The sequence below is a fragment of the Eurosta solidaginis genome, chromosome 5 (assembly GCF_040869045.1).
Source record: "Eurosta solidaginis isolate ZX-2024a chromosome 5, ASM4086904v1, whole genome shotgun sequence".
Classification (NCBI taxonomy): Eukaryota; Metazoa; Arthropoda; class Insecta; order Diptera; family Tephritidae; genus Eurosta; species Eurosta solidaginis.
Window position 1 is genome coordinate 48,815,478 of NC_090323.1, and position 15,497 is coordinate 48,830,974.

The 15,497-nt window shown below is 37.0% G+C and overlaps 1 protein-coding gene across 2 annotated transcripts in view; it reads right to left on the reverse strand.

Annotated features, from left to right (window-relative positions):
• Nucleotides 1–728: 728 nt before the first annotated feature.
• Nucleotides 729–15,497, reverse strand: part of LOC137233912 (somatostatin receptor type 2-like) — a 120,116-nt gene continuing 105,347 nt past the window's right edge. For both annotated transcript variants that reach the window (XM_067757451.1, XM_067757450.1), the window contains one exon: nucleotides 729–4,556. In XM_067757451.1, the coding sequence (XP_067613552.1) occupies nucleotides 2,561–4,273 (1,713 nt within the window). In that variant the 5' untranslated portion in view covers nucleotides 4,274–4,556 and the 3' untranslated portion in view covers nucleotides 729–2,560. The remainder of the gene's footprint in view (nucleotides 4,557–15,497) is intronic.

Consider the following 15,497-nt stretch of genomic DNA (forward strand, 5'->3'; position numbering starts at 1 on the left):
TTAGAAATAAGGTTTTTAAATTAAAAGAAAATTTTTCTAAGCGGGGTCGCCCCTCGGGAGTGTTTGGCAAGCGCTCCGGGTGTATTTCTACCACGAAAAGCTCTCAGTGAAAACTCATCAGCCTTGCAGATGCCGTTCGTAGTCGGCATAAAACATGTAGGTCCCGTCCGTCCAATTTGTAGGGAAAATCAAGAGGAGCACGACGCAAACTGGAAGAGAAGCTCGGCTTTAGATCTCTTCGCAGGTTATTGCGCCTTACACTTTATTTATATATTTACCTCAGTAGTGATATGGCTGAGCTAAGAACAAAACTTAAACAAATTTTGAAAATGGGCGTGAACCGCCGCTTTTTTGTTTCATCTCTCCTAAATACTTTAAATGCCGTAAGTCGAATAAAAGTCTCCCAATCCGAACAAAATTTGGTTACAAAATTAGCTACAACTGTTTCTACTGAAAATGAGCCAAATCGCCTAAAAGCCACTCCTACTTCAGCATTTCAAGTGCACAGCTGGGTATGTATTATTCGGTTTCACCCGAACTTGGACTTTATTACTTGTTTGTATTATTTGGTAGTAATGTTTAATATTAATTTTGGCTTTAAATTTGTTTGCAAAAATGTGAAGAAATAATTTTTTAAATAAATTAATTTGTAAATTTGAAAAAAATAAACATACTTACTCATCCAGTTATACAACAATAAAACGGTGCCTAGATTTTGTTTGGTTATTTCCACTAATTTATTAAAATACTTAGAATTATAGACTTATCACTTAAAGATCAGATAAAACATAATTTTCAACAGGTTTTACAAATAGCTTTAAAATCTATTTTATTTTGTTTCAACATCTTTGGCTTTACAAGTAATGGTAATTTCTTACATGAAACTTTGTAATTCAACTTTTTTTTTGTATGTGTTCAGACACATTTTACTCAAAGGCAAAATTTTATTTTCAGTTATTTTATAATTATTTAAATCTAAGGTTTTGCTTAGTAAAATAAATTCTTATTAATTTCATAGTTTAAAATCCTATTATGTAGTTCAATAAATTTACTGTGGCGATGGGTACAACTAAAGGACGGAAATCAGAGCAGCATACATGCACAGTAGTACTGAGAAGAATCGTAGAAACTCTTTTTCCGAAACAAGATTACTGGGCCGGTCAAACTCAGGACCTCGCAGGTATGGAAATCCCAGGAATAGCAAAGGAGAGATACTGGCTGCACCACAAGTAGCAGCTGATAATAAGGCTCGCGACCGAATGAAGTGCCAAATATAATCCGTAAATCAGCGATAAGGTTCAGAACATCAGTATTTATGGATCTCTTCAACGCCTGCATTCAAGAAGGCGTATTTCCCCGCTCATGAACACGACAAAGACTTGTACTTTTGGTGAAACCTGGTAAGATGCCCGACCAGTCATCTTCATACATTCCACTTTGTATGTTGGAGTGAATAGGAAAAATTCTCGGACGTATTATTGGTGATCGTCTGCAGCAGACCTTGGAAAGACAAGGTGGCTTTTAAAATAGTCATATTGGATTTCGAAAATCAAGATCCGCGTTAGATGCAATACAAACAGTTAACAATATAGCTCGCATAGACATAACCGAAGGCCAAAATAAAAAACTTTTTTTTTTTATAATTTGGGAAAAATTACAACAACTAAGGCATGACGTGGCTGAATGCGTTTGTAACACCATGGTAGGAGGCCGGCAGAAAAGGCTTTGAAGAGATTTACAAGGTATAATCGAGACAGTTTTGCCTTGTCCGTCCTGATGTCACGTTGTTTAAATTTTTAAATAAATTGTAAATTAAAAATTGTTTTCATACACTTAAAGAAATAAGGCAATCCCCTCTTAAACTCCTACAAATAGGAAGCTTTATGCCTTGATAACTTTGGATATTATAAATGCTTTCAATACTGCGAACTGGATGCATATAATGACAGCGCTACTAAACTTTTGCAGACCTTTTTAGCTGCTCAGAATAATTGGTAGCTACTTTGGCGAAACAGCACTCTTCTTTGATGCGGATGAAGGATTAAGAAAGCACAAAATGCGATGTATGACGGGGTGCTTCAAATCGACCTCCCCGGAGCCAAGCAAATTTGCGGCTATGCAAATGATATTGTCGTAGTTGCAGTGGCCAAGAAACTTGATATGCTCCAAGCATTATGTAATGATGCCGTGGGTAGAATAAAGGAATATTTCTAAAATCTAACCCGTTTTAAGAGTTTTTTATGGCGATAAAACAGACCTTTTCTAGTTCAGAAATCGTTAAAATATTTACGTATTACGTATTTTTTTATTACATTTTGAGAAAAAAGCGAGAGAAATTTTCAAGGAAGTAAAAATCTTAAAACTAATTTTAATCTTCAATTTCGAAAGTGAATACATGAGTTTTATAACTCTCACTAAATTTTTCGTACATATCAAAAATATAATATTTTAAATATTTTCATTTCTAAACTATTTAACTTAATATAAAATTTTATAAAAATTCTTAGGTTCTTTTTACACTTCTTAACTCTCTTAAAGTATGCTTTCATTAAAGTTCTATTTAGAGATCAGTCTGCATAACATTACCTTCAGCATGCGCAGACTCGACCAGCGCACACACGGGATGCTCATCCTCCATTACGAGTATCATTTCTTCAGCATCAACGTTCGCCGAACATGACACTGCGCGCCCATTGGGTTGCTCTTTTACCGCAGCAGCGCCATTTGTACATGCAGTTGTTGTTACCTTGTTGTCGGAAGCTGTCGATGGTGCAGTATTTGTCGATGAAGTTGTAACCACCGAAGAGTTGTTGTTAGCATTTGTAGCTGCTTGCAAATTTGCAGCGTTCACGCTAGCTTTTTGTATACGAGTTTGACGGCGTTTTGTGCTATTTTGCTTCGGCAGCAAACTCGGTTCAGCTTGTAATTGAGCATTAACTTCACTTTTAGTCATACATGTGAAAGCTTTGGAGAAGCTTTTGCGAAAGTTATCGCTTAGAAAAGCATATAATATTGGATTCATAGCTGAATTGACATAGATAAGAAAGAAGAGTAGCAAGAAAATGAAAATTTCAAAACGTGAAAGTTGATTTTCAATTGGATTCGAGTTGATGAGCGCCAGCTGTGATACCCAATAGGGTAACCAACAAAAAATGTATACAGTAATAACAGTGAGCACAAGACGTGTCACTTTGCGATGTGAGCGTTTCTTCTCTTTCGATTTATGCTTTGAGCCGACTGTTTGCAGTTTACGTATCACCAAATAATAAAAGCATAATATAAAACAAAGCGGCGTGGCAAAACCAAGAAAGAATGTGTAGAGCGTAAATGTGGTAGCTGAATGCTTTTTGTACGTTTCAGGCCATTCGATATTACATGAAAGATTCACGCCATCCTCTTGACTCACCGTACTCGCATAAAATATCACCGGCAACATGAGCACTGCTGAGGTAAGCCACGCAATTGCCGATACGATTTTAGCGATATGTTGCGTGCGATATTTAGGTGATGCAATCGGATGACAAACGGCTATATAACGATCAGCTGACATGATGAGTAAAAATATCGATGACGTAAATTGTGTTATCGAACTACTCACCATATAAATCTTACACATAAAATCACCAAAACGCCAACTACAAATGCGCATTGTATAAAGCAAAAATGGTATACCGATTAGAAAAAATTCATCAGCTATAGCTAGATTGAGTATATAAATATTGGTGACAGTTTGCATTTTCGAATAGCGCAACACTACATAAATCACGAGCGTATTACCGCATAGGCCTACAATGCATACGAACGAGTACAATATTAGCGTAGATAAATCAGCTACCGAGTTACGTTGTTCCATGCAATATTCGTAGAAAGTTTGTCTGCGTTGAAAATTTCGTCCGCCTATCGCGGCGAGTGTATATGTGCGATTTCCTAACATTGTTGCATTTCCAATATTCGTTCTGCTGCGCTTGCTAGTCGTATTAACTTCGGCTTTAGCAGCTGACCACCACTGCATCGTGTTTAGTTCTTGTTTCGTGCTCAGCTGTTTGTTGTGCGCATCAACTGTTGCATTGATTGCGTGTTTTGCATTCGTTTCTGCGTCCGTTGCTCTTATGACAATTGGCCAACTCGTCGTCGTTAAATCCCGTTCATAATTTTCACTGTTATTAGGTGTCATGTGCGCTGTTGCCTCGCTTGTGGCTAACACGAAATTGTATGAAACTAAAGCACCTGTGAAAATGATCAATGCAACCTCAATCAAGTATAGTTTCCACATTTTAGCGTCATTCGATATATTCGCTTGTTATTTTTTCTTGGCTTATTTTGTTTTGGATGCGTGACTGACAGGTGTCTGTTGGTTTTATGCTTTAACGCTTCAGTAAATACATATGTATATACCGTTAGTTCTTATTAAACGCTTTCATGTTGTTATTGTTAATTATATTGTTGTTTATAGTATCGCTGTTGTTGTTTCCGCTGCTATTTACTATTTGTGTGTTTTCAGTGAATTTTTAAATCCTTTTCGTGTTCTAGTAGCGAAACATAGTTGGTGGATTGACCTGCAATAAAAATGTCAAACTGATTACATTTTCATAATTGGTAGAGCATATTATAAGTAGCATATTTTAAAGATATCCTTGACATGCACATGTCGCACACCTAAGTCAAAATGGAGCTAACTCAAAAATATGAAATTTCGAAGCTATGAGTATCTCCGGACTTCCAAATTCAATATCCATTGAACTGTATACTCGATTTATTGATACTTTCACTAATCAACGAGAAAGGGTTTGTAAAAATTTAAAATTGCATTGGCGCATATGCGAGAGGCAGTCAGTTGTTCGCGTTTTCTGAAAACACCGATTTTTTGAGTTGATCGCTTTTTTGATCGCCAATTAAGTAATATGTATATCAAGTAATATAATAATCAGTAATACTTAATTACTCTTTAATCACATACAGATTGAAAAACTTGAAATATTTCAAAAGCCGTGTACAGCAAGACTCGGGGCAATCCAAAGTAACGGGCGGTCATTCAAATTTCAATTATATTTCTGTTTAACTAATCGTTAAAGAAGTTTTGAAACTTTATCACCTAAAAGTATATAATTGCTTTATATTAAGCTTAAAATAGTTGAGGTGTGTAATTTATACGAAAAAATTCCGGTTTCTAGGAGGATAGGTTGGACGTCGAAGTCACCGGCATGTGTAAGTGGATAACGCCTGTAAATTTCAGACAAACTATAAAAAACTTTTCAAAATTGGTTGTACCATGTTTTTAAAGTGAAGCTTCAATCTAATTTAAACCTATTTTATCTTGTGACGGATGGGACAAATCACAATGGAACTGATTGCATCCATGTAAAAAAGAACTTAATATAATTTCATTCGATTTATTTCTTGCAATCACTTTATTTTTTAGAAAGCACAATTTTTAGAGATTTTTGATAAACATACATAAAGTGCTGGCTGCATATACTTGGTTGTAGCGTGCTATCATGTCGCTCCTAAGACTTTGGATTCAAAGCCGGGAAAACGCAACATAAAAATTTTTGAAAAGGTTTTTCTCAGCAAGGGGTGACTTCTGACAGTGGGTTGGCAAATACTCAGAATGTATTTCTGCCATGAAGAATTTCTCAACGAAAGTTTATCTGCTTGCATATGCGGTTCGGAGTCGGCATAAAATATGTAGGTCCCATCCTGAAAATTTGTAAAAAAAATTTTAAATTAGCGTAACGCAAGTTGATAGAAAAGATCGATCTAAATCTCATCAGAGGTCTGGTTGATTGGTTGCTGTGCTGCCTGGTCGGAAAGACCAGGCCCGTATGTGCTCTAGATGTAATTTTGAAGTCAAAAATAAAAATGGGCCATTTTGATCATCATTATCATTAATTTAGCTATTTTGGCCGTCTCGTTACAAGTCACGCCAGCTACACCTGTTTCGTGATAAATTACAATTGAGAGCACCAAGAACTTTTTCTCGAACATTCTAAGAACCATCTTATCTCTTCTTGAGTCCATCCATGATTTCGACTTATACATGAGGACAGGTCTGAAGAGCGACTTGTAGAGCGGGAGTTTTGTTCGTAGATAGATGACTTCAGTTTTCAATTGCCTGCTCGAACCACAGAAAGCAGGCAGACCTTCATTTTCTAATCGTTACAAGGAATTTACTAAGCCGTCTGCGTCTATCCCCTTTCGTTCTGCACTGAAGGTTTCCAGAATTTCATCAACCTTCAGCATCCACAAAAGAGGCGATAGTACACCTCCCTCAGATGTATCTCTAGTAACCATTTTACATACTAAGCCAGCTCCTTAAGTTGCGATGACCCTGAGCATAGAAATGATCCATGCAGCTATAGAGCCTTGACTTGAAGAGCCAAATTCTCCATTTCAATGTTGATACGTCACCCGCGGCTAGCAGCATTATCGGTATTCCTTCATCATCCTGGTCTACGATGTTTTTGACTTCAGTTTCTGGAGAATAAGCGCAACTTCCTGGCATAGTGCTGCTCGTTGTATACGTGTATCCCAAAAAGTGTGTCTCTTCATCATTATCTTCAAAGTTCCCTGGCTGAAGGCATTTTATGAGCTGTCAGGGATTCGTTTGACCTTGGCAGCATTTTGCAAAGTCTTGATGCCTTATTCGATATCTCCGTGTTTTTACAGTATAGTTGCCATAATTCCTTTCATGCCTTCCACATGCGGCTTTTCTAGTTAATAAAACTGCGTCGGTAGGTATCCCAGTCTTTTTCGGCTATGTTTAGCTTTGTTGAAGAGTTTTCTTGACGCTGATCTAAGCTAGTCCAACTCTGTGTTAGATCACATTGTCCTAGATTTGATGCGTGGCCAAGTTAGTATTTCCTTGAGAGTTATAAAGGCCTTCCCTTGTTCATTCAATATATGTAGCGACTAAAGAATTGGCATTTAAGGGGTTCATAAGCGCAATTCATAGCTTCAGCAACCCAATTGTCAACCTCACCTACGCGAGACGAATTCTATTACAAATATGCATATATCATACATATATTTAGCAGACGGGGCTCTGGCGACCCCAAGTTCCCCATAGAACGAAAAGGTGGGGACCCTAGAAGGTTCAACGTGGTCATATTAAATCGGTTACGAGTTGGTCGGGCTTGTATCTTAATGGGGAGTGTTTGAATCGCTACAACAACAGAAAAACGAAAAGCATTTTCAGTTTATCGACAGTATAGCATATAAAAATTTGTTGATACCAAAATTGTTTTCCAGAAAAATTCCAAGAAATTACCTTGACTGTTATGACGTGTCAAATGCATAAGTTTGTGAATAACTGCGCCCAATGCCGATGCGAAAAATATTTGTTATTCATAAAAGTTCCAATTTGCATAATTTCATATGAAAATTGTAAGTCACGTAACTTTATCAGAAAGACTTTAAGCAAACAGCAAATCACACTAATTAAGTAGATTTAAGAGCTTCCGATTATTTCATAAATTAATGAATAAATCCAAAAGCCTGCTTAAGTATGTACGCATAACAGTGCTCTTCTAAACCATTAAGTATTACTTAAATTGACATAAATTTCTTTGTACGTTTGACATGTTTTGCACGTGTAAACATAAACGTAAATGAAAACTCTTATATATAAGCTGTCTAAACAACAATAAATGCTACTTTGGACTAGGTAGGCAATTGAAAAGTAAAGTCCTCTCTCAGCGAACGAAAATCATACTCTACAAGTCACTTATCGTACCCGTCCTGCTATATGGGGCAGAAGCATGGACCATGACAACAGCAGATGAAGCGGCTTTGGGAGTGTTCGAGAGAAAAGTTCTTCGAAAGATTTATGGACCTCTACGCATTGGCGATGGTGAGTACCGAAGAAGATTTAATGATGAGCTGTACGAGCTATACGCAGACATCAACATAGTCCAGCGAATTAAAACGCAGCGGCTGCGCTGGCTAGGCCATATTATGCGAATGAATGATGATGCTCCGGCCAAGAAAGTGTTCCTATCGGAACCCGCCTATGGAAGCAGAGGTAGAGGGCGGCCCCCACTCCGTTGGAAGGACCAGGTGGAAAACGATTTAAACTCCCTTGGTGTGACCAATTGGCGCCGGTTGGCGGAGCGAAGGAGCGACTGGCGCGCCTCGTTGGACGGCCATAACCGTTTAGACGGTTAAGCGCCAATTAAGTAAGTAAGTAAACAACACGTAATTCAGTCTGCTGTACTTAATTCACAATCCCATAAGTCGTTCGTATGTCAATCACATGTCGGAATACGTCACACGGCGATAGTTACTATAACAGGTTTCTGAATTTCACTTCTTTATCAGCAAATTTTTCGGGAGCTGAGTTGTTGAACTCGAAATCTCTTAAATTCATACTGATGTTCCCCCTGCGGGTTAGATGTCAGAAACATGCCTGGAGTGGGGTTTACTCGAAAAGGAGCAGTGTGGGTAGGGGCATCACTTGATGCCAGTCATGACCTGATACAATTTATCGCATGATGTTTGTATTCAAGTCTTGTATCCTGTCTTGAGGATTCAAATGAAACGCAGAGCTGTAATTTCATATCGCATAATGGCTTTTTCTTTTGCTTTTATTGGTTTGGCTTTCTTTTTAATGCGATCAGTTCACATTTGGGCGGCCACCGTGGTGTGAGGGTGAGGGTTCACGCCCCGGGCAAAGCAACAACAAAATTTTAAGAAACACATTTTTTTAATTAAAAGAAAATTTTTATAAGTTGGGTCGCCGCCTAGCAGTGTTTGGCAAGCACTCCGAGTGCATTTCTGCCATGAAAAGCTCTTTGTGAATACGTATCTGCCTTGCAGATGCCGCTCGAAGTCAGCATAAAACAAGTAGGTCCCGTCTCGCAAATTGGTAGCAAAAATTAAACTAGAACGACGCAAATTGGAAGAGAAGGTTGGCCTAAAATCTCTTCGATCGTTATCTCGTCGTACATATATATATATTTTTTAATTTGACAATAAAGCCTCTTAACGAAGCTTTGCACTCTCTTCTTCGCTGAAGTTGTCAACTAAGCATTCCCTTCGGAGTAATGCGGTCTCGTCAGCTTTCGAAGTATACAATAAATTATTAATAAGTAGTCCCGTGGTCCGCCCACAAGGGTAAACTGCCTATTTACTTATTCTAAACTAAGCATGAATATTTCAAAGAAAAGGTTGATCACATTCCTAAATTGTGATAGTTGACCAAATATTGGCATCTACTAAGCGTATCGTTTTGAACGATGAAATGGGATCTAGAGTAAGATGATGTATATCGATTCGTGATCCTTTGTCAAATTTGCTTTCGAGACAAACCGGTTTCGGCGTTGTGTCATCATCAGTGTCGATTTTCGTTCTGACCTGTTGTTGTCGTTTGTCTTGTATTTATAGTTCGTAGGTACGAGAGAAGGTACTCGTATTGCCAAAATTGATGCTTGTGTATATTCATGTGTATGTGCTGTGTGTACATTTAGAACCGAGGGTGGTTTCTACTGATCGATTTGTGTGGCTGACTGAGGCAGGTAAAAGTCAGTAGTTCTAGTCGTTTCACCTTCTTTATGGGCTTTTTTGCTTTGGTGCCTTTATTGTTTTGTGTTTATTTGTTGTTGTGTGTTTGTCTGTTGTACTTGTGTGATTATTTTATGTCTTTTAAACAAGTTTTAAAGGCTCAAATATTGTTCTGACATTGTGTTTATCTGTTCGTTTATTATTCTAGCGTCGAATCTTTTCTATTTGTAGATCTCCGTGTTTTCGAGTACCATGAGACGGCGGCATTTTGCCTGTATGTGAAGGACTCTAACTGTTTTTTTGATGTTTGTTGGGGAACATGGAGGGAAAATAATAGCTGTAATAGTAGTTGAAGCTACAGCGAACGGACATTTCAATTTGATGTGCTGATAATTTTGTAATCACATCTCTTAATTGTGATGCATGTTATCCTGATGCTCAGAAAAGGTTCGTCACATCTCTATACTTCTTGAAAATTGTAGAATTGTGTCATGTATCTGGCGGTTTCCCAAGCATCAGAACTGATGCAGCGAATTATATATGCTTGGATTAGAATAGTAATGGAAATCAAAGTGAAGTTGCCCTGTAAGCAACCGGATGCCATTATCCTTCAAATGGCGGAGGCTTGGATAGACTCCATATCATAAAATAAGACCTTTTGATTGTACACCCGATTACAAGCTTTTCTGGTACCATTGATTCGGCTATGAAGACCTTAGGTTGGGAACATGTAGCCGATAGTTGAGCAACTGATCATGCGACTAGATCCGTGTGTTTTGACGATGTGAGGTGCAGCCTACTTATTAATTCACACTGATGCAAAGACAGATGGCCCTATCCTCTCAGCCATATGAATGCCCCACTGCATTTTATTCACAATAAGGTACTCATATATTCATGTTTTTAATCCAAATTGTAGGGAATATTTTTAGGCTCGTTGAACAGAACTTGGTAGCGAATATTTTTAGGCTCATTCAACAGAACTTGATCTTGATTAATCACATTGTATAAATCAATATGAGCTTGTCGCTATAATTAAATACATATTCAAATGTTCATGTGTTGAATTACGTTTAAATTGATGCTTAATATTTATCGATAGTTTATCGAAATTTGACAGAAATCGTTACAAATAAATAAGTAGCAAAAAAGAAAAAAAACAGCCAAATATTTTAATTGTAACGAACATTTATTGCAATCGAATTGCGAATATGGTGGGTAGATAGAATTATTCGCAAGCTACGCATTCAACTGCTTTTAGTCTGAATTATATGCTGTGCGGACATCATGTCAGGCACATATATGCATATTTCGTGAGCAATTGAAAGTTCCAATTAATTTGTGGCTCTACATTTTATAAAGGTTATTTGTGTGAGTGTTTACCTTTAAGTTTACACTCATACAGATATTTGTGCAAATGAAAATCTTTGTGAATTTGTAAAAGGAATAAATAACTAAATAATAGTGTGTTGTGGTAGATGTGTTTTAAAGCTAGCTACGGAAAGGAAAAATGCACATGGAAATCATATATACACACATGCTTATAGATGCAAACTAGCTAGGTGCGTACACAGCAGTGAAACACCAAACTAGTCAGAAAAACATTGGGTTACAAAAAAAAAAAAACATGTTTGACTACATTCAGACTGGTCCGAAAAAGACCACATAGTGCTGCGCCGCGAGTAGATCTTTTTGTTTTTATGGTGCTCTTTCCGCCACCAGAAACCGATCGCATGACCTCTCTTAGACAGCGATAAATTTTCCATCATGGCCCACATCGAAACAAAAAAAATGTTACGTATACGCACCGGTATTAAAAAGATAACCAGAACGAAAAACTTAGACCCTGAGCTAAAGAGCGGGTCTGGGAATGCAAGACCTTGCTCTTGATCAAATAAATTGTTTTTAATTTCCATACATATTAGTACAGCAATGTGGGGCACGGCAGGGAGTACATAGTTCCACAGGCTTGCTGAAGGTTGCTCTTGAAAAGGCACCAAGTGAGCGGAGAAAACTCAGAGAAGATACTATATTTTTTAGAATAGCGACATCCTATTGTAAATGTGAGAGCATGTTACCACTCGACTACTGTGACTGAGCTGCTTAGTGGCTTGGATCTGTTGGATGTTGGTGACCAAGATATACAAACCCCTACAATCCGGGCTATGCCAATGGGATGATTTTCAGCCAGGGAATATTTCTACAGATAGCTGAAGCAGCCTTATTGAGCAGTTAGTAGTAAAAAGAAAATGCACCACATAATTATTAAAGCTACAAGCGAATAATCAGATATCGAAAGTAGAGGAACGCCAATAAGGTCGGCGAGGGAGCAGCTGAACAATTCGAAAGGAAGAGTAAATCGGTGAAAAGAGCGCAGAAAGAGTGCTTGAGATTTGTGGATGAATTAACCAACCAGAAGAGCAATCGCTTGGAATGATGCCTTAAGGCGTTGTAGGGATAGATCCAAGTGAGTTCGCTGACATAGACTTTCCTCGAGGGACTTTTGATAAAGCATTCGTAAGGAGGAGGTAAAGCTTCGAGCTGAATACGAAAATCCCAAAAAGGGAGGTATATATTAATGATATGCCAAGAACAGCACGCACAGATCTCAGAGTGGATGATAGGTCTCTTTAAAAGGGAAGATATTTGTGAACACAACCAGGTTACTTTGATGCTACTTTTCCTGAAACTTGACAATTCTTCCACCATTCTTAAATCTTGGAAGTAATTGAACGCTTATTTTCAAGAACAGCCCAGTCTGTGCCGCATTAGCGTCTGACATGTCAAGCCGATAGCAGTTACAGCAATTTTTTGTATGTATCGTATCACATACATATAAACAAACATATTTATTTACATCCAATTATGTTTTGCCTTTTATAAACGATATTTCCACAACTATAAAATATTCTAAAATTTTAATGTATGCCGACGACGTAAAACTTTTTAAGTCATCTGCGTCGGTTGAAGAACGTTCTGTACTCCAGTCGGATTTAAATTGTTTAGTTATTTGGTGTAATGCGAATTTTATGTCGCTCAACATAGAAAAATGTAAATCCATGTGTTTTTCACGTGGGAACGTACAACCAGCTTCTTACACAATTAATGGCCAAACTCTGGAAAGCTTTGATGTTTTTGTCGACTTGGGAGTTACAATGAATTGCAAACTTAGTTTCAACCCTCATATTAATGCCACGGTCAAAAAAGCGAGAGGAGGTTTAGCATTTGATACTTACGTTACAAACACCCTTTTTACATTATTGGTGAGACCGATATTAGAATATGGATCGATAATTTGGAATCCGCGTTATTAAGTTCATGTGGATAGGCTAGAATCAATACAAAAACAGTTTTTACTTTTCGCCTTGAGGAATCTTCAATGGGACTCCTTGTATAATTTTCCTCCTTACGGTTAAAACTAATAAATCTTCCTACCCTTGCAAGTCGTAGAGAAATTCTAGGTGTACTATTTATGGCTAAACTATTAAATCGATCGATTTCAAGCCCATTTCTTTTGAAATAAGTAAACTTGAATGTTCCATGCTGAGTTTCAAGGCATTATAAACCTTTAATTCGTAAACAATGCAGAAACAATATCCAACTAAACGAACCTTTTCTATGTTTGTGTGAAGATTATAACTCTCACTCGAGAATAATCGATGTTTCGGACTCGCTCTTTGCAATAAAAAAACGGTTCTATCTTCTCTTAATAATTAAAAAATTATATGTTTACCTTTAATCTATTGTATTTGTGAAACTTCATTTCTCAGCTGATGAATTTCTCTGTAGTTGAGCAGTTTTAGATCTCGACGTTTAAGAAGCAACTGCCTCTTAAAGACTCGGTAACAATAAAAATTATAATTTATAAATAAAACATAAATAAGAATTAGAATAAAAAAAAATATGTATTAAAAAAACAAAACAACAGGATTAGCCTGGTTTCATCGTATAAACATACGTCACTTAGCAATAGCGTAATATTTTCCATTTCATAGCATTTTACACATACAAAAATGTTATTTGTTGCATACTTATAGGCGCCGCTAGAGGCATAGCAATTCATTTAATTAAAATACCACATTGAAAAACGCGCCTAACGCCTCGATTCTGAGCGTTATCGGTAAAATAGTACCCAGAACATTATGTAACCGTATATCGTTACCAGTTCTTTTATTCGCGATTCTGGCCCAAGTGGTAACGCTGTCATCACCAAGAAACTCACCAGTGTCTGTGGAGAAATTTGAATGGTAGTTTTCTTCGCTTTCACGGTTGCCACTTTGGTCCGTTTGGACCAAAAATGGTCCCTTCCAACTGCATTTGTTCCGCTGGTCCCTTTTCTTCAATTTTGGTCCTTTTTAGGCAGTAGCCACGATTGGTACTTTTCTTTCTTTTTCATTCAGGTAAAAATTCACAATATTGCCCAAAAATTCGCCACACTTTCGTTAGCCCTCATATAATTTTGAATTTACTTCAATGGAACTCTCACCATGAAAAATTGCTCAGTCAGTAAAATGTACCAGAACAATAACATTTCACCTAGGATATAACTAAGCCAGGCATTAAAAAGAAAAGTGTTGGCAAACACATTGTCGTAAAAAAAAACTCTTGTTTTATAATAATATTAATAACAGCTAGATATTTCGATCGGTTATACAACACTATGTAAAATATATGAAAATAAAAATTTCTTCTCGCCTAGCATAGCTTATAGCGAGCACTCTGTCGTGAGCCTAACACTTTCAAAACTTATACAAAGAAATTCGATGCATTACTTCTCGTTTGGAACTTTGGTATTTAAATCTTTCTCACCCAGCTCAATGAGTTCAAGGAATTCCAGGACTATTGTGGTGTTAAGCCACACAAGGTAATTGAAAACTAAGTATCTTCGCACAAGAAATATTTTAACTCGAAGACAGAAGGAAGCAATTGCAAAAGAGATTTGATTTCGGAAGAAATGTTTTGTATAAAATAATTCCCGTAGGCGCTAGCAGAATCCCTGAGTCCTGGGATCAAAACTCACACTTACTGAATCTAGGCTCAGATATTAAGTTTAAACGCTAAGAGAAAAGGTAAGCATCTATAAAAATAGCACTAACAAAATTGCCTAGTTTCATTTATGATTTACTGAGTTTTCCACATACATAGTTCGGCAACACCAGAACACAAATTTTGAACCGTTTCTTACTAAAACCTAACTGCACCATAAATTTTATTTCATTGCAATCAACAACATAATGCCCATATATTTGTTTGTTCAGCTTGAATTAAAGGAAAGTCTTCACTATGTTTAGTCAAATTTTATACAGAAACATCCTAAAGTTTTGTATTTTATACTAATAAAATAAAACAAAAATTTGGTTCTTTTTTCGATGAATTTTGGTCCCAAATGAAATGGTGTGGCAACCGTGTTCGCTTTACCGAAAATGTCTCACTTATAGATACGAGGTTAACGAACAAACGGGACGATGTGCATATGCATATTATGCATGTTAGGTTTCTACATAGGTATATTGTAATTTATTCTGTGAAAGTACATAATGTAAACAAATATGTATAGCAAGAGGCAACACTTTTTTACTATTTTCTTTACTTATTTGCGCTTACAATTCTTTATTTTTCAGTTTTACCCTTTTCTGAACAACAGCTCTTGTGTGGTTATTTCGATGTAACCACCTACTTTTGTGGGTTAAAAATTATCCGGCTACTTTCGCAGGTAGAATACCAAAAGGGTGTAAAAGTTGCCACATGATTTCGTTATCGTGGTGAAGAATGTTGCTACCACACTAGAATCGGGGTGTAAGTGTAACAGTAAATTTGTTAACATAAATATATTTATGAGGGCACCTGAATGTATGCCTCGCTCGCAAATGGGTGCCTTCGAATAAACGATTAAAACGATAATATGGAAGTGCGTTTAAATATGAAAAAAAAAAAATTTAAATAAAAATTCTTAAAGCACCTGATTGTTATCGTCTCGTGCGAAAATGTGATTAAAAGCA